Genomic DNA, 19843 nt, shown 5'->3' with positions numbered 1-19843 from the left:
AGACCTAAGGGCTTATATCTGTCCTCCAGGCTTCTCTTTGAGCTCTCCTTAGGCCACACCCTGCCCTGAGACCACATCTCCTCTCCCCAGGTCAAAGGCTTCTTTGGCTTTCCTCTGTACTCTCCTTGAGCACATCACTGTGTTTATATGCAGTTATAAAAAATTCAAATTTATGTTTGGACACGACGTTAAGAATTACATCACTTGCTCCACCTACGTTTTCCTCTGGTCCCACCCACCATTGGCATGTGGCCCCCAAACAGTTCCCTACAAGAAGATGTGCCCCTTGGGCTAAAGAGGTTCCCCACACATGGCTGAGCATTACATTCCAACAATTTCATTGCGTGGATGATTATTATCAGTGAATTATTAACAAGTAAACGAAAACTCTGCATGATGCAATAGAGTCACAGTCCGCTAAGACGTGGCTTCCCACACTATAAATTTTATCTCAAGTGACAATCAGTAATAATTAAAAGTCCACAGTCCTTTTTTTTTCCTGGCCAAGCTTCAGAGATTCATAAACAGCTTCATCCTCTTAAGAGGAATAAAAAACCAAAAAGGGTTGCAAAGGATAAAGAACAGAACTTCTACAAACACATTAGCAGGGAAATTGAAGTACCTGAAGGTATCATCAAAAAAATACCCTCACAATTTATAGCATACTTTTTTCAAAGACAACTTAAATGCTCACATCAATGAGAAATAATTGAGTGATAATTGTATGTTGACACTTATGAAAGCTTTACAAGCTTTTAAGAGCAAGTAGCTTTAAAGATTGACCAGGTTGTCCTATATATACTCCTCAGCTGTCTTTTATCCTGAGTTGTTTAGTTAACACCAGCTAACTGATTTGCCAGGAAAATGGCTACTCAAATTATTGTTAAGTGCGGTCACCTGAATCGAAAACACAATGCCCATTTATTTCAACAGAACATACAGACCCAACACTATTCAGATTACGGGAGAATATCCCACCTGAATGTGTGGGGCTCACTACTACCTAACTCCCAAGAAAGTTAGTTGTTTAGGGGTCAGCAGAGAGAACTTCACCCTCAAGACCATTCTGCGAGACGGAGATAGTGAAAATTTGGACCGAGGTCTTCCCAGTCCCAGTCTGACACACAGTTCTACCTGTTATTCAGAATACCTAAGGGAAGACAGGTGGTCAAGAGCTCATATGACAAGCTCTGAGTCAGGGCTCAGTCTCACTGAAATGGAACTCCAATGGAACTAACTTGTACCCACCAGTTTTGCCACAATGTGGGTGGGGATGAACATGTCACTTTATATCCTGTGGAAAACAGTGCAAAGTAGATTGATGTACATTCCCAATGAGATGTACATCCTAATGATCATATGGGGTGTTCAAGTGATTTGTGCTCATATTCCTGATCCAGCAAGTGATATGGAATGTCTGTGTTGGAGTAAGCAAGCCCAGGAATGATCTGCTGGACCAATAACACATTATATTATTAGAACAATTTTTCAAGCAGCCTGTTTTTGTACTAAACGTGTGTTTAAATATTCAAAATACTAAAGGTAGCAAATGTCATTTCTTTCATAGTTACAAAATGCAAACTCCAAGTGTTTTATCCTAATGAATAAATGAGTTTGTCCTTTATGTATAAAATATAGTTTGTGTTTGTTGCACAATATTTTTTAATAATAGATGAATTTTAGGTTTGCTTCAACATATTCAATAAAGTGTGATTAATTTGGTTTTTAAAAAATGCAAACTAGACATTACTATATTACTTTGCAAAATGCACAGCTTGCAACATTATTGTCTCAGTGGGATCTTAAATTGAATTGTAAAATGTGTCTTATTTCCAGTTTGATTTATGTAAGAAATTGCAGCGGTGAATATCCTTTTTGAAATTCAGTGCTTCCCAACTTCAATTACGCTTACATACAACCACACACATGTGTGTTATGTTACAGAAAATGTTCAAAATTTTGTGAATATCAAAGTGCTGACGGTCCAGGTGAATTTTGTGGATGCCCAAACCTAGATTATGTTTTCCCACTTTTCAGACATATACAAGTAAATTCTGGTCATCACATTCAGTTAAATTTACACTCAATGTATAACAATCAGCTGTGCCAATAAAACACACATACTAAACTAATAACAGTACATATATTATACTAAAATATTCTAAATAAAATCTGCCCTAACCTTTACAGCTAAATATGCAAGTTATGTTGAGTGATTACAGTATTCCCACTGAGGCCTGCTCCTATCTTCATCCCACTCAGTTAATACTAGGCTTTCCTCATTATGGTGGAGAGCCACGATTATCTCATCACCCCCTGCCCCCAATCTTATAGGTCAGTAATCATCTGAAGCTACTACTCTTTTGAACCACAAAAAATAAGTATAAAAGATAAGGGATGTGCTTGAACTGAGCCTATGATACTCAAAATATTTGATGAATGTCGACAATCATGGGTGATCCTTCGCTTTGGGGGCATTTAGCTTTCAATAATAACATTCACCAGATTTTGGACCTTCACCCTAATATAGAAAAGTATTTCTTAACAACTTAACTTGATATATCTTAAAGTAGTTTAGAATGAATGTTTGGATTCTTCTGCATTCTATTCCTACACATGCTATTTACATGTGTAATCAGTTTGTTATAAAGCTTTATAGATTTAGACTTTATATGTGTTCTGACTATGGGGTGTGTGTGGAGATGACGACACTCGCCACACACCCACAATCTTCAAAGAATGCCTTTCTTCAGTGAATTATCATTTTCTCTCCTTTTTTTTTTTTTAAGGTTTTCCATTATGACAAATTAGATAACACATTTTTGACATGTTCTGTGATTTTATTGCGATATTCTAAGTAATTACCAAATCTCTTTTTCTCCCCCAAAAAAGCTCTCCTGTGCCCTTAGAATTAATCTATGATAGCATTTAGCTTGGCTTTTTGAAGTAAATATCACTAGATAAAAAAGCCAGCTGGTTCTGAATAATGGGATACTTGGATGCATGTATTAGTGTTTGAAAATGAGAGCACAAATCTTCTAAAAAGATTAATTTCCATAAGAAAGATAGCTCACAGATCTACAAAAAGCATAAATTCAAAACATAATAAACTGGCAAGAGAGAAAGGCAGATTAAAGTAAAGGCAGTAACACCTTGTTACTGCAGCTGTTATATAGCACTGATTCTGTATCAGCTGCAATTGGTAAGTACTGGAAGGCTGTTCAAAGCTTTTGACATAAAGCGACAGTCTGGAAGATATTGTGTGCCATACGTAATAATGTGGCTGGGGACTGTGGGTTTTTTTATATATAAATAATGTAACTCTCATTCTCAACAATCAGATCTTCAAGAGGAATCACAAAGAGGCTCAGAGCTCAGAGCCTCAGTATAACGTGAAGAGCAAAGCAACATTTTGTATGTTTATTAAAGATTTAGATTTGACAAGAGCGCTGCTTTATCACACTCCAAAAATACTACCATCACTACATAAAGCAACTTTTGCTGCCCTATGGAGTATACTTCTAATATCCTGTTTCAAAATACGTTTCTTTGAATGGGTCTATAGTGCTGCTCACACAGTGATTTTGACTATAATTAATGAAACAAATTTGCTGCTGGCCTTCAACAAAACACATGCAGATTCAAATTTTATTATCTATTTCTAAAGTCAGCAGGAGTTTCTGAATAAGGAGAGGAGGGACCCTATCTAACAAAAATATGCCATGCACCATTTGATATGTTGTAGTGAAAGCTTAAGAGAGCAGTTCTATCCTAATCCTTAATGTGCCACATGGAAGTAAGCCTACATGGTTTAAGCAGAACATCTTTTTAAACAATACATCTATTAAAAAGATACAAGGCATAAAATTCAATACAGGTTAAGTACTTAATTCGTTCCGGAGGTCCGTTCTTAACCCGAAACTGTTCTTAACCTGAAGCACCACTTTAGCTAATGGGGCCTCCTGCTGCTGTCGCGCCGCCGGAGCACAATTTCTGTTCTCATCCTGAAGCAAAGTTCTTAACCGAGGTAATATTTCTGGGTTAGCGGAGTCTGTAACCTGAAGCGTATGTAACCCGAGGTACCACTGTAAATTCATACTTCTGAACCCATGGTTGTCTATTCCCTAGTACAGTGGTACCTCGGGTTAAGAACTTAATTCGTTCTGGAGGTCTGTTCTTAACCTGAAACTGTTCTTAACCTGAAGCACCACTTTAGCTAATGGGGCCTCCTGCTGTCGCTGCGCCGCCGGAGCACGATTTCTGTTCTCATACTGAAGCAAAGTTCTTAACCAAAGTAATATTTCTGGGTTAACGGAGTCTGTAACCTGAAGCGTATGTAACCCAAGGTACCACTGTAGATAAAAATATGACAAGCTATATAAGTTTATATAATGATAGCCCTTGCATACATAGTTAATTATACATGGCCTTTGGGATCCAATATTATCTCCATATTTAGTGCCCTACAGATATCCTAAGGGCTGCCCAAAACTTTGCTTTTGTGCTTATTCAGTGCAATCTTACATCCCTGCTAGCTCCACCTGCAATTCTTGTCCTCTCACATCTATAACCATCACGTCTACATTCCAACCACAATATGAGACAAAGATCTAATGTAGTGGGTAATCCATCAACGGCCAGAGGCTAAATCTTGTCCTCTAGTTGCAGGCTTAGAAAGATTCACAAATCTGTGTTAGAATGACAAGGAAGCATGGGAGATAGGAAGGGTTGCTACAGACTGCTTTAGAGAATGGCAGGTTTAGCTTAGAGACAAGTTACATTTGACATGGAAGACACTCCTCATGGCAACACCTAAGAAGGAAAGCTAACAAATCCAAACCAAGATCAAGAGATAAGAACAAACCTATTTGTCACTGAACAAAAACTACACAAAGAAAAACGAAAACAAAATATTGTAAAACTGTCGCTGCATTGTCTGTCCCTTGCTCCATCACACATCAGTCTTGGATCTTCTTGCCATACTATCCTCTGGACTACACTACCCTAGGAAGTGAGGAGCTATAGCCTTCTCCTATAAACCATCTATAGTTCATCATACTTTAGAAGTCCTCTTAGGACCTTGGAGACTGTATTAACTATCACCTAGTTGCTAATGTCCCTTTTTGGGCTAAGATGCTTGAGAAGGTGGTGGTTGATTTCCAAGCACAATTGGATGAAGTCAATTAGACCGGACTGATTTCAGTCTGATGGATGACCTTCATCATGAGAGAGATAGGGTGTATGCAAAAGCTGTTCATACTCCTGGACCTTCTTAGGAGCTTTTGATATTATCAGCCATTGTATCCTGCTGCATCCACTCTGTAGGGTGGGAGCTGGGGAAATGGTGATATCGTGGCTCTGCTCCTACCTTCAGGGTCAGTTTCAGAAACTTGCAATGGAAGGTGGGGAAACCCTTTGATTAATGCCATGGCACTTGTGGTGTAGAGCTCTGCAATGTTTCATTTTGTCCCTCATGATCTCATCTATATGATGCATCTGGGTGAGGTCATCAAATGGTTTTCAGTGATCTGAAGAGAAACCAGTCAGATAAGGCTATGTAGGTGCTGACTAGGTATTTGGATTTAGTAATGGGGTAGATAAACACCAGTAACCTGAAGCTAAAAGCAGACAAGATGGAGGTGCTGAGAGTTCATTTTCTGCATCTGGGAACTAGGTGTATAACCCATTCTGGATAGGCTTGAATTCCCCTTGAAGGACTAGTTACATAGTTTAGGAGGTACTTGTCATCTGACACTGTCATTATTATTATTATTATTATTATTATTATTATTATTATTATTATTATTTCTTCACCACATATGGGTCTCAAAGCAGCTTACCAAAATTAAAACATATATTAAAGCACCAGAACAGTACGTATGGTGCAAAGGTCTCTTGAATATTTCCCAGTGATACCTGGATATGCCAGCAGTAGCAGATTTGTGGGGAGGAATGCTCACTTGATCTCTAGTTGGTTGTGTTGCTGCCACTCAGGGTGGGAAGGATGAGGGAGCAGCAAAGTCACTGCAGTGCAAATGCACCCCTACCCTGCGCCCGCTACCTCCTGAGTTGGGAAGGGAGGTGGTACCACAAGGTATTTCCAGCAAAAGTGGTATTCTGTGGTCTACTGCTGGAGAAGAAGCATGGATGCCATGTACACGTGGTAGAGTTTGTGCCATGGCTCCAGGCCCAAGCACCTCATCGCATTGGGCAACAGGCTGCCCAAGAACTACCAGCGATTGACCCTGAAGAATGGGTTGCATTCACACATCATGACCTTCAACTATGTCATGGGTGATGGGATGCTCTGGGCTGTACAAGCTGCCACCCCACCCCCCTTTGGAGTTTGCTTTAAAGAATGATCAGATAATTTTAGCCATTGTGGGGACCTCCTCTGGTACCCAAAGGGAATATATGTAAGGAGCTAAATGTTTACCCAGCAGAAATTACCTACTTGAAGAAAAAGGCCAAAGTCAGCTGGGCCATGAATGGCATCACTAAAGGGATTATAAAAAGAGTCCCTCGGAAATGCTCCAATTATGGTGAAGTTCATACGTTGCAATCTCCATGGCCTCTCTCCCAAAGCACTCATCAAACACCTTGAAGAGAAAGAGGAAATGGAAGGCTATTTCCTAATTAACGGTACAGAAAAGGGGTCAGAATGGTGATTATGCCAAGGTGCAACTTTCTCCCTTGCAACGATAAAACCAAAATGGAAATCTAGAGGCCTTGGCTATGCAAAATGTGGTGTCTTGATACACTGTGCTAAAGATGAACACATGGCACTTTCATTACCTTGAAAGGGGCAGAGGTGGTGAACTTCACTCATCAGAAATACCATGCATCCGGTCTTACAAAAAAGATTGCGGAGGTGTGCTACATTTCCTTTGGCCTTCTGAATATTTATGCATATTTTCTCTATATCCTAACATGTAAGTGAAGAAATCTACATTTCGAAAGGTGAAAATGTTGATTTTCACAAAGTAAGTGAATTTACTAATAAGCAGGTTTATATAATAGCAAATGCTGTGTTTTATAGTGCTGTAACGTGGGTGGCGCTGTGGGTAAAAGCCTCAGCGCCTAGGGCTTGCCTATCGAAAGGTCGGCGGTTCGAATCCCCACAGCGGGGTGCGCTCCCGTTGCTCGGTCCCAGCGCCTGCCAACCTAGCAGTTCAAAAGCACCCCTGGGTGCAAGTAGATAAATAGGGACCGCTTTCTAGCGGGGAGGTAAACGGCGTTTCCGTGTGCGGCTCTGGCTTGCCAGAGCAGCGATGTCACGCTGGCCACGTGACCCGGAAGTGTCTCCGGACAGCGCTGGCCCCCGGCCTCTTGAGTGAGATGGGCGCACAACCCTAGAGTCTGTCAAGACTGGCCCGTACGGGCAGGGGTACCTTTACCTTTACCTTTAACCTGCCCAGAGACCTTCTGGTAATGAGATGGGTAAGAAATATATATTGATATGGTTATTGTTGTTATTTTTCTGTTGCTATTAGCAGTGATGTAACTGGGCAGAGGTCAGATGAGCCTCACCACCCTGCTCACCATCGGGCCCTTTATGCCAAGAATTGAATCTGGGACTCCTATATGTGAAGCAGATACTCTACAACTCAGCTATAGCCATTCCCTCCTATGCGATGGCACAATCATTTACTGTTTGTGATTTTGGTTGTTTGGATGTGGACATCATTTACTACTAATTATTTTATTATCTTGATTGGCTGTTTCTATTATGCCTTGTATCCCACCCTGGTAACTACAGATGGGTGGGTTATAAATAATCTTAATAAACGAATAATATAAGATAACAACAACGTGTTGCATAAGGATTCTAATTGTTGGTTCACTATTATCCATTAAAAGAAAACCGCAATGGACAATATAAACTATTAAGATTCATTTTATTATTTGTCATGTTAAAGAAAGTGCATACTTCTTACTTAATATAATGATGGGATACTATCAACCACATTAAAAGAAATGCATATTCATAGTGTGTTAAATACTGAAGTACATTTGTGTCATACATATTATTCTAAAATCATACTGACCAAGGAAGACACAAAATATTCATTTACAGTGCTGAACATCCAGAAGCATTCCGATTATAATTGTGATTCTCTTTGGGTTATTCTATGAATAATACACAAAATGCTCATAGCAATTTTTATATGGTAACTTGAGGTTGTTTTCCCCCCAACCTTCTCCAAGAAAGCTGCTTTTAGTTAAAACATAAAGACGGTAGTTACAAGGTTTCTGCAAACATAACTGCTATTCCATTAAGGAAATGGCACAGCAAACAGTAAATAGTGCCCCCGAGGGAAATGTAAGTATTGATTTTATTACAATGTTGGTTGGTTTGTACTTGCAATTGTCAACTCTCATTTTAGGCTGTGCATTAAGTGTCCTTATAATAGCTTTAGAAAAGAGTAAATATTAATTAGAAAATATTGGTAATGCTTTTATATGTCTTGGGCTTACCAAACAATACAAATATTTTAAAAGAAAGAAAAGAGGGGCTGTTTGTAGCTAACAAAAAAAAGGAGAGCAACCCCGTAAACAGATTATTATTGTGCTCTAATTGATTTATGGACTTGATATAGTATGAGCTGTAAGTAGAGGTTTCTACTGAACGTACTTATTTTTAGCAACAAGTAACGAAAAACAGTATGTATATTTGGTAACGGTGAAGCACTCTAGTAGCTAATACAGTGGTGCCCCGCAAGACGAATGCCTCGCAAGACGAAAAACCCGCTAGACGAAAGGGTTTTCCGTTTTTGAGTTGCTTCGCAAGACGATTTTCCCTATGGGCTTGCTTCACAAGACGAAAACGTCTTGCGAGTCTTGCGATTTCCCCCCGCTTTCCCCCCCTTTTTCTAAGCCGCTAAGCCTTTAATAGCCTTTTAGCCGCTAAGCCTTTAATAGCCGCTAAGCCGCTAATAGCGCTAATCCGCTAATAGGGTTGCTTCGCAAGACGAAAAAACCGCTAGACGAAGAGACTCGCAGAACGGATTATTTTTGTCTTGCGAGGCACCACTGTAGCTTGTATCCATGGGCAATTCACCCTTATGAGATCCAAGTGGGGAGCACATGAGGAGCACATGGGGTCACCAGTAGTCTCAAGATGATGGTTGGCCAGATACAAAGGCATTTCTGGGAACTGGCACCTTCACTGGGGACTGTACACGTCCCTGCTGTGATTTGTGTCACTTCCATTTGCTGGTCACAGATTATGTCAGCTAGCAACTTCTCTGTAACCAGCAAACTACCAAATTTTTTTTTAATTTTTTTGCATTTGTTCTAGCAGACAAGTTCACAAAAAGCCTCAACACCAAACATCCTTTTGGTCAATCTGTGAGGGACTATGATGAAATAAGTAAAAAAAAAAAGCATCAGTTAACTTTTACAACATCATGCAAGTCTAAATGGTAGAATGACTCTGAAATAATGTGGGCGGGTTTCGTTTTTCTGTTGCCACCAACAGCAATACATTATTACTACATAAAATGGCCTAAATGCTAGACCACAAAAAGGAAGACATTCTACTGAGCCTACAAACCTCCGCCTCTATTTAAGCAAGAAGCCAACAAAACCTACATTTCCTCAAGCGTGTTTAAGCAATAACAATTCACTACTGATCTCTCAAGGCATCAGAGACGTGGGGTGGGGAAGGAGTGTGAATTATCATCATTCAGTTACATTAAATAAGAGGTACAAACTTTTGATTCTAGAAGAGGAATGAAAACTTCACATGCAATAAAATAAAATACAATTGCAACACTTCATATTTTAGCATAGAGAAGGGAAGGTGGCATTTAGCTCAATAGGAGATAGCATTAGTTGAAAGTAAATTGTTTATATAAGTACTTTCCAGGTGCCAATCTTCTATCATTTAGGGGAAATGCTAGAATTCACACTAATCTCGGGGCATATTTTAACATATGAAGTAGTTGAGAAATCCTGACCCAGGCCTCCAGTGAACTAAAACTTCCCCAGCAATAAAATACCCCTTTCAATTCTTTCATTCTCTTTCTGCAAGCAGAAGACATGGTTCCTTTGCTCCTCTGCCCATCTCGTCCATCCTGTGCAAAGATACTACTCAAGAAGGTGGCTTCTAGACATGCTGTTGAGGGAAGTGAGGGGCAGATGGGGATCATCAGCCTGGGAAGATAGCCCATATAGAAGGAAAACTCTGATCCTAAACCTTCGCTGCCTTGCAGGATATATTCAGAAGAACCCTACACCAGGTATCCCCAGACTCGTCCCTCCAGATGTGTTGGGACTACAATTCCCATCATCCCTGACCACTGGTCCTGTTAGCTAAGGATGATGGGTATTGTGGTTCCAAAACATCTGGAGGGTCAAGTTTGGGGATGCCTGACCTACACCAATCTGGAGTGGAGTCCCTAAGATGGTAGGAAGGTGCATTGTGTGCCTCCTTCCAGCAACTCATGCAGCCAAGTTGGCACAAAACATATTGCTCTGCTTTCCTTTGGACCACATCAGCAAGGCCAAGAGGAAGCCTTGTGCCCAGCGGAAGTCACTTCACAGCTGCTAACTCAGTGGTTTGACTTCACCCCTGGAGAAGACTCCATTGTCTTCTCCCCTGGAGAGACTCCATTGTCTCTCGAGACAGATGCCAATATTCCTCCTGTCAAGTGCCTTTTTTATGCTTCTGAAATGTGTCGCATCCCATCTTTTGATATACACCCCTTTAAGTTCTTTCTGTTGGAAGAACTTTTTAAATTATTATTACCTCCTCCAGAAGTATACAAACAGGGCTGTGACAGCTAAGACGCAAGCTAAACATAAGGTTGTAATCCCTGTCTCTTTACTAGCACTGAGCAGGGACCCTCTACTACTCACTTCAAAAAAGTCCCCCCCCCCTTTTTTTTTTTAAATTCATGATTAAATAGTTCTTCAAGCCAACTCAAGTAGAAAACTGGGATTTCAGGGAGAGGAATTCTAGCCACAACTTCTGTGTGGCGTGGTAATTTTTGCCTGTAGAAGGACTCTTTTTGCATGGATATGAAGATTCAGAGTTACTACCTCAGTGGGAACTAAAGACAGATTGGGTTTAGCCCAAGACCTATGAAAAGCAGAAACATAAACTAGATTATTCAGTCCTTTTCATAAACCTTTTTTTGGGGTGGAGGGGTGGGTGGAGGCAAAATTCAAAAGGGCACTTCTAACCACACAAAAGACACTCTTAACCTTCTGTGAAAATACCAATTACACAATAAAAGCAATACCATGGCAAATGTATTATAACATTAAATGTGGTTTAAAGAAATTTAGCACTTACATCTAACTGCCTTTTTCCTACTGAAAATCCATTTTGTTGAGTGTCCTAGCAACATAAAAATGATTCAGTTATGCCCAAATTATGAATTGTAAATAAAAACAAACACAACAACTGTGAAGCGTAGTCTACGCATGCAAGAACTTTGTTCAGTTGTTACAACCAGTTTAATAACAGAAGTTATCATTTAAATGGCACACATCAAATGTTCAGAGTCTTATATACATCGCATCAGCAACCTTTACAGCATCCTGCAGACCGCTTATTATTATTGAAAATGAGAGGCTCAGGCTAATAGAGAAAAAGCAGAGACTGCAGATCTCTTGAAGGCTACCTGTGGCATTACATTTTTTAATTATCACACCTAGGATGTTTTGACTGTGCAACAAAAAACATATAGTGAGAATGTGATAAGGCTGTAGGTATACAGCTATACTTGACCAGAGTTTTCTACACGTTTGGAGGCATCATACTGGCAAGCTCTGTCCCAAATCTGTACCATTCTGTTCACTGGGAGGTTTGAAAACACCTCTGCACATTCAGCCTTATGTACAAAGGACCCTTTTCCATGCTTTCGGGAAATTTGCTACTCCAGAGTTCCTAAACTTGTGAACAGTCATCTGCACATATAATGGTACAGCAGATATCTTCAAACCTTATAAATGTGTAGTTAATTGCTGGTGATTTATTACTTCTTTTGCTTCAAATGCAAAGTGGAAATAGAATATATTTTCCGACTGCTTAACCTTTTTAAAACTTCTTTAACAGCTGTCGGATGTATAAAATCAGAAAATAAAAATGCATCTAACAAATCAAGTCTTTTCCTAATTACATTGTTTTAGAAAAGTACTGACGATCGCTCTCTATGTGAATTAAAGCAGCACTCAGTTGGTGCTTTATTATCTTTTCAAGAAAATGATTTATTGTATGTAGCTGGAAAGCAAGAATATGGAAATGACATTTTCTGTGTTATTCGGGCAGCCTTGTCATCCATTTGGTGCTATACACAAGACGAAAATTAGCAGTACAGTTCTGGCATACCTAAAGAAGCCTAGACACAAACTGGATCCCACAAGTGTTGCCATGTTGCTTTACCATCTAACACTGTGATGTGGAACCTCCAGGCTGTGAGCCAGAAGGGCCCCTCCAAGCCTTTCTCTCCGGCCCTCAGGACTCTCCCCAGTTCATGACCCACATCAAGTGCTTTTACCTGTATAGAATGAGTCCTTGAATTGTAACTTTTGATTTTGGCATGGCTGAAATGCAGCCTGCTGTACATAGGGAAGGGGCCTATCCCTTGCTACCTACCTTTGCTTCTGGTCCCATCAACCACTGTCATTCCATTCCTAGAAGGTTGCCCAGAAGGAAGAGGAACTTTTCTCAGGCTGGAAAAGTTTCCTCACCACTGCCCCAACAGAAATGCTCCTGTTAGGGGTTCCAGTCACCAACCCTGAACTCCTCTGGGATACAATCAGTTTTTAGGAGTTCAGGCAGACCAGCTCTCCCCTCCCAATTTTCATATTTTATTTATTTTGAGAGTGACATTCTACATTCCAAGGCTCTGAGAGATCACTGAACATGCTTGGACCTCCTGGAGATAGACAGATGATAGATGATAGATAGATAGATGATAGATAGATGGATAGATAGATAGATAGATAGATAGATAGATAGATAGATGATAGATGATAGATAGATAGATAGATAGATGATAGATAGATATAGATAGATAGATAGATGATAGATAGATAGATGATAGATAGATGATATAGATAGATAGATAGATAGATAGATAGATTAGATAGATAGAGATAAATAGATAGATAGATGGATAGATAGATGATAGATAGATAGATAGATGATAGATAGATAGATAGATAGATAGATATATGATAGATAGATAGATGATAGATGATAGATAGATAGATAGATGATAGATGATAGATAGATAGATAGATAGATAGATAGATAGATAGATAGATGATAGATAGATGATAGATAGATAGATGATAGATAGATAGATAGATAGATGATAGATAGATAGATAGATGATAGATAGATAGATAGATAGATAGATAGATAGACAGACAGATAGATGATAGATAGATAGATAGATAGATAGATAGATAGATAGATGATAGATAGATGATAGATAGATAGATAGAGATAGATGGATGATAGGTAGGTAGGTAGGTAGGTAGATATAGATGGTAGATAGACAGATAGAGGGGCTCTTTTATTTTAATTTATATACTTGCATATCTGGGAAGTCCCCCAAGTGTGTAGAAACCAATACTTTATTTGTGGGCGGTGCCATCTTGTTTATCAAGTGATAAGTACTAGACCACCTGAGTTAACTATTATTGAATCCAAATGATTTCAATAGACTTAAGCGCAGGCAAATCGTTTAGGATTGTAGAAAATTCCACAAGCCCCAACTAGCAGCTATTTCATGACACCCAAAATCTGCTGCCTGAAGTGGCCTCCTCACTCTGTCTAATGGTAGGGACCATGGTGCTCCTGAATACCTTTTTGAAAAGAAAAAAAAAAGCAATCTTTCTGTTGTATACAATGAGTAGTAGCAACTGCGTATAAAAATGCCTTGCCCTCTTGAGAATTAGAAAAGCCAGTGTTAGCTCCAGGATATCAGAGGCTCTTGGGCAAAGGAACCTCAGTAAGCTCTCTTAACCTGCAAGAGGTGAGGACTTGCAAACTGAGAATTATCTCACGCTGTTCCTGGCCTTTGCAGACACTATTTGCAAAGTCAGAATGATGGTGCTATTTGGATAGTGGGCTCTCGGCCCGCATTGCATGTGAGAAACTGCTTTAGCTCGCCATTCTCTGGAGCACGCCCTGGTGTGAACTTTGCATTATAATATATAACAGTTGCATTTTTAACCAACCAAGTATATGGAGAAAAATGGAAAATTGTTTTGCAATTAATTTCTGTTTGTGGGTCAGGCCAGAGGACAATCTTATATTATAAAAATATTATTTTAAAAAAATATATACACAAGTACATAAATATACTATTGTGATTATGCTTCTTGGCTGAAAATAGTAAGGAAACCTACTATTTTGCATTAATCACTAGGAAATAAAATCAACTGCGTTTACAAGTGTCCTGATAACAATGCTTTTTCCCCATAATGAGATGACCTTCTTTTCTCCTTAACCCTTTTCTCAGCCAAACCACCTACCTCAACTTTGCCTTCTGTTTCTCTAATCTTCAATTATTTATGTTTTCTTCATGCTGCTCTGTCCGCCATGGGAGCAAAATTGTGTTTGGTGAAATATAGAGCTAATTATACCATGAACCCCAGCAACAGAAAAGACACAGCAGATGTTACTTCAGACGTGCTAACAGTGCCTGTGCTTAGTGCACACACAACAGAAGGACTCGACAAGGATCTGAAAACAATATATGATAAAGGCAGCTTAAGCATGCAAAATATTTTAAACAGAAAATCAAAGAAATAATGTCAGACTGCATTTCTCCAAAGCACTTACTGTGCTGGTCCCCAGAGCTACTATATTCAACATGGATTTTGCATTTCTCTGTAATATAAATATGTGGGGTTTATACTCTCATGATCTGAGAGGAGGGATTTGCAACAGTGGCTAATGACATAAAAATTGCTTCAAATCCTGATATTTAACTTAGCCTTTCTTCTTTGTAATTAGCTACATTATCTATTTAAGCAGTGAAGTATAATTAATTATTATTATTTTTATGTGGGGCCTATTTTAATTTTCTTCCAAATATTTTAAATAAATAACTTTAGTCTAGGCAGTCCAAATAATCTAAGGAATTAATCCTAAAAAAGGTGAATTGGAACAGGAAATAATATCAAGTCGAAGCAGTCTGTTGCTTTCATGATTTCTGGACAGGGTACATGAGGTATGATGAGATGTGAAGGAAAGTATTGATAATTAATAAAAATGAACTCATACTCAGTAATTAACAAGTTAAATCCCATAGGCATGTAATAATTTTCAGTTATTACAGTGAGCACATATAACCTTTGTTGGGGCCTGGCAGGGTGTAACTTCCCTATCTCACACCTTAGTACTCGCACATAGACTAGTACTCGCACTTAGTACTCGCACACCTCACCACTGTGTAGACTGTGCTGGATCCAAATCAGCCCTGACTTTGGCCTCCATTGGTTGCAAGGCATGAGCACAATGTGGGGCTTCTACTCTCTAGAAGTGTAAAATACATTTCGAAAAGAATTCTGCATATAGTCAATGCCCAGAGAGGGATGCAGTAGAACTGCACTTGCTAGTCTTATCCCTAAATGCCATTTATCTCTTAGGACATCTACACAATTTCCACACACGTACAGGTTTTCCTACAATTTATACCCTCTATTTTCACGCAGGAACCTTTGGGAGGAAAAGGGGAGAGAGGTCTGTGGCGATGACACCTGAAATGGCACCAGAAAAATATTGCAAAGAAATTTTAAATTCTAGATTAAAAAGCACCGCCTCTCCCTATATGAACCAACCTGGGCCTTGCGATCATCATATGAGACCCTTCTTTCATCTGTCTCCTCCAAGAGAGGCCTGGAGGGTACCAACACAATAATGGGCCTTTTCTGTGGTGGCTCCCCATTTGTGGAATGCTTTCCCCAAGGAGGCTCTCCTGGCGCCTTCACTACGCATCTTTAGGCACCAGGTGAAAACATTTTTCTTCAACCATTTGTTTGGATGATTAACATTCTATGGCTTTTTAACTCTGTTTGTGGGAGTGGAGTTACTGGTTTTTGTTTTATTATGAATTTTGTGTTCTCATTTTCTATTTTTCTGTTTTGAACTGCCATGGGATCTTCGGATGAAGGGTTGTATTCAAATTTAATAAATAATGATAATGATTGTTATTGTTAGTAATGAAGGAACAAACGGATCATCTCACCTTCGACTATGTAAGGTTAACCTGTAAAATGGTTTCAACTGGTTGAATAATCTAAAACAATTGTAAAGAAAATGCTTATTGATAAAGGATAGATATAAACTCTGCCTGGCTGCTTGAATCTTAGGCTATCAAAGAGTAGAATGAATGTTGAATTTATGTTGTGGAAAATTGATCCCAAGTTGGTTTTACAGTTCATCAGAAAGCACTTTTTATCTAGTGTGCAAAGAGTTAATGAAGCATACCAAATCTGCAACTTTTTAGTACTTCTGTGGTAAAATCTCAAGCCTATGTGAAACTGTTCTTTTTATACCAAAAGTGAACTGAGAACTAGGAATCTGTATTTAATTCTACATTTTCTGATATAATTTTTGACTATGCACATAGAAAAATGATTCTGACTCCCACATCCTATTTGGGCTCATTGCCACAAGTATATGTAGGTAAAAACTAACCCACACATGAAGATGTCCTTTCCTATAATAATCTTTCAAATAATAAAATTGGTATTATTTCCATACCTTCACATTACATAATCTGTTTTTATTCTGAAATAAAATATGGCATTTTATCAGAATTATGGGTGATACACCTGGGGCTAAAACTTTTGCCATTTTTTTCCATATTCTAAATGACATGAGTGCATAGGGGTTAGTAAACCAACTCAACAACTGGAGCCTATTTTTCATTAATACTAATACCCCAGTAGGAACACCATCAATTTCTCTATCCTCCAATGTTGACCACTGGGTTCTCTTACTGAATATGGCAAATCTGGCTTGCTCCATGATAGCTCCTTAAATTCTTTTTCTAGAAAAACAACCATCATTTTGGATGCAGCCTGTCCATAATGGAGAATCTCAATTTATTCCAACGCATTACAACCGTATTTATACCTTTCCAAACCATTAAATAGTTATACTGATACAATTTGATCAATTTGTACCCCCAGATATCTAAAATGTTTTGTAGCTATTAGAATCTTCAGTGTCGCTGTAAAAGTATATGCTGTATGTATATGTATGGGAAAAAAACATTATCTCTGATTTCTGAAAATTAACTTGCAATTTTGAGACCCTGGAGAAGCGCTCCAATTCTGAACATAATATTTTACCTGCTGTGATAGGGGCAGGGGGGCATAAAATTATATCAGCTGAACAGAGACCTAAATTTTGTTCTTTTCCATTTATAACCACTCCCGTACCAGAGAGGGCATTGCGTAATTTGATTGCTAATGTTTCTATAATTAAGACAAAAAATATAGTAAATGTGGCTGAATTCAAAAGTAAAACAATTAAAAGCACGCTACGAATATGGACAATAGAAAATGGTACTTTAAATCAGGGGTCAGCAAACTTTTTCAGCAGGGGGCCGGTCCACTGTACCTCAGACCTTGTGGGGGGCCGGACTATATTTTTTGGGGGGAAATGAACGAATTCCTATGCCCCACAAATAACCCAGAGATGCATTTTAAATAAAAGCACACATTCTACTCATGTAAAAACACGCTGGTTCCCAGACCATCCGCGGGCCAGATTGAGAAGGCGATTGGGCCGCATCCAGCCCCTGGGCCTTCGTTTGCCTACCCATGCTTTAAATCATTATATCTCTCTGGAAGGTATTGTCTTCCAATCATTCCAAAAACTTTTTTTAGAAATGTACAAAGAAAATTCTAAGAATTTTCTCGCCAGGAATCTTTAACTCTGTTTCATTAAGTATGTGTTGAAAGAAAAGCACGTAGTGGTCTATCTCAACGGCATTTCACTTCACCAGCTTTTTTTACCAGATGCCTCTGATATCCCTTTACTTCAGGAAGTCTAAAAACTGAAAGGCATCACTAAACTGGCATCTCTCCTGCTGCTCATGCGGAGCAAAAACAAAAACAGGAGGGGTCTGCAATCCTTGTACGATGCTCAACCAACGTTAAATGCCATTGATCACAGATTTAATGTTCAACTAAAATAGATGGGGGGGGGGGGGACATACATACACTTCCTTTCAAATTCCAGCTCCTGAATCTCTGAAAAAGCAGTCTTTTGAATAAAAATCAGCAAAGCTCGAGTCTCCCTTCCAGTTAGGAAGCCCTGGAGTCAAAAACTAGACAAGCCCATGCACCCAGACTACACTTGTGGGAACCTGCGTAAATCAGTGGTAGAGGGGGCACTGCATACTTTGTGCACAGAAGGCCCCCCGTTAAATCCCAAGCAAACCCAGATAAGAGGCTATCTGGATAGGAAAAGCTGGGAGAGATGCCTGATTGAGGTAAGCCACTGCCATTCAAGATAGATGTTGGTCTAGACTAGAGCTTTATGAAGGGCTCATATGTTTATGGCAGAGCACATGCTTTAGATGCGCAAGGTTACCAGATTCAGTCTCCAGCACAATAGAAGGCCCTCGGGTAGTAGGCCTGGGAAAGTTCACTGATCTTGAAAACCATCGTCAATAGGCAAAAATGGGATAGATGGGATTCATCCATCTTGATTTTACAGGATGATGTTTTGGACTAAGGAAAAACTGAAGGATGGAGCAGCCAGTTTTAAACAAGCTGGTGTCTCTTTTTTCCAGTTTAAACTGTAACCAAGGCTTTTGCTGAACCCTTCCTTTAGGCATCTCTGATGTTTATTACCATTTACCTGCTTCCTAGTTTGCGTATGGAAGCCAGCATCTAATTTGCATAAGGGGAGTGCACTCCCAATGCCTTTGTGGCTGTTTGCATCAGAGAAGATGGGGTTATAAAGTCCTTTGCCTGGGAAAGACTGTAGACAACAAAGACTATGTTGGCACCCAGATGGGGTGCCTGGGGATGGATTAGCCCCTGGGCTTCCAGTTGCTAATCCTACGGAATTACTCTTAATTCTAAAACTTAATTACTGGCAGTTCCTGCCCCCACAACTCCACGCTCCCCAAAAGTTGCCACAAAATATTCTGCAGGCCAACATGGTTACTCACCCTGATCTTTAAAGGAGTGTTTGGGGTAACATTACCATATGATCTATATCAAATAATTCAGGTCATAAACTAAAATAATTGAAAATCATAATGTCCTCCCCTCATGCTTAGGAAAAACAAATAAGATAGAGAAGAAAGTTACTTAACACACACCATGTGTCACATTTTCCCCGGATTGCCCTGTTATTAATATTCACTGCTTTCACTTTTTTTTTTTTTTAGTTAGCATGCCAGCACATTTTAACATAAAACATCATGTCAATATTTTGGTTGTCTAACTTAAAAGTGTTGTCATTTCATTTTACAACCTTTTCTGCGTTCAAGACCCTTATGCTCAGCTGAGCTCCTTAGAAGATAGCGAGCCCAGAAGGGGAACAGTCATCACTTGCAAAATATCTGGTGAAGTATCTGATGCTGAAACACTTCTGGCATCAGCAGTTCTACTCGCAGTCATAAAACCCCGGGTTGCGATCTTGTCAGACCTCATTTGCTAAAGCAAGGTTGGGCTAAGTTATTCTTTCACTAAAAAGTACCCAAGGAACACCAGATGCTACAGTAAGCAGTCATTGCAATAGGTGGTACTCATCCCCTTCAAGTTTGCCGTGAAATGGTGCCCCAGCATGCTGTCAGGAATCACTGTGCCGCTATTGGTAGCGTCTTCCTAGAAACAAGTAACATTG

The 19843-nt window shown here is 39.4% G+C and overlaps 1 protein-coding gene and 1 pseudogene across 7 annotated transcripts in view; one reads left to right on the top strand and one right to left on the bottom strand.

The window, feature by feature from the left end:
• The window catches only part of DACH1 (dachshund family transcription factor 1), a 344361-nt gene that overhangs the window by 118245 nt on the left and 206273 nt on the right, over positions 1-19843 (bottom strand). The window contains exon 4 of one of the 7 annotated variants that reach the window (XM_077927781.1): positions 11303-11347. The exons of the other annotated variants lie outside the window; for them this stretch is intronic. Within the exon in view, the coding sequence (XP_077783907.1) occupies positions 11303-11347 (45 nt within the window). The remainder of the gene's footprint in view (positions 1-11302; positions 11348-19843) is intronic. 7 annotated transcript variants of the gene reach the window in all.
• Positions 5514-6800, top strand: LOC144327428 (DNA-directed RNA polymerase I subunit RPA2 pseudogene; annotated as a pseudogene).

Source organism: Podarcis muralis, chromosome 4 (genome assembly GCF_964188315.1).
Source record: "Podarcis muralis chromosome 4, rPodMur119.hap1.1, whole genome shotgun sequence".
Lineage (NCBI taxonomy): Eukaryota > Metazoa > Chordata > Lepidosauria > Squamata > Lacertidae > Podarcis > Podarcis muralis.
Note: the sequence above shows the minus strand (reverse complement) of the source record. Positions and strands in the feature narration are given on the sequence as shown.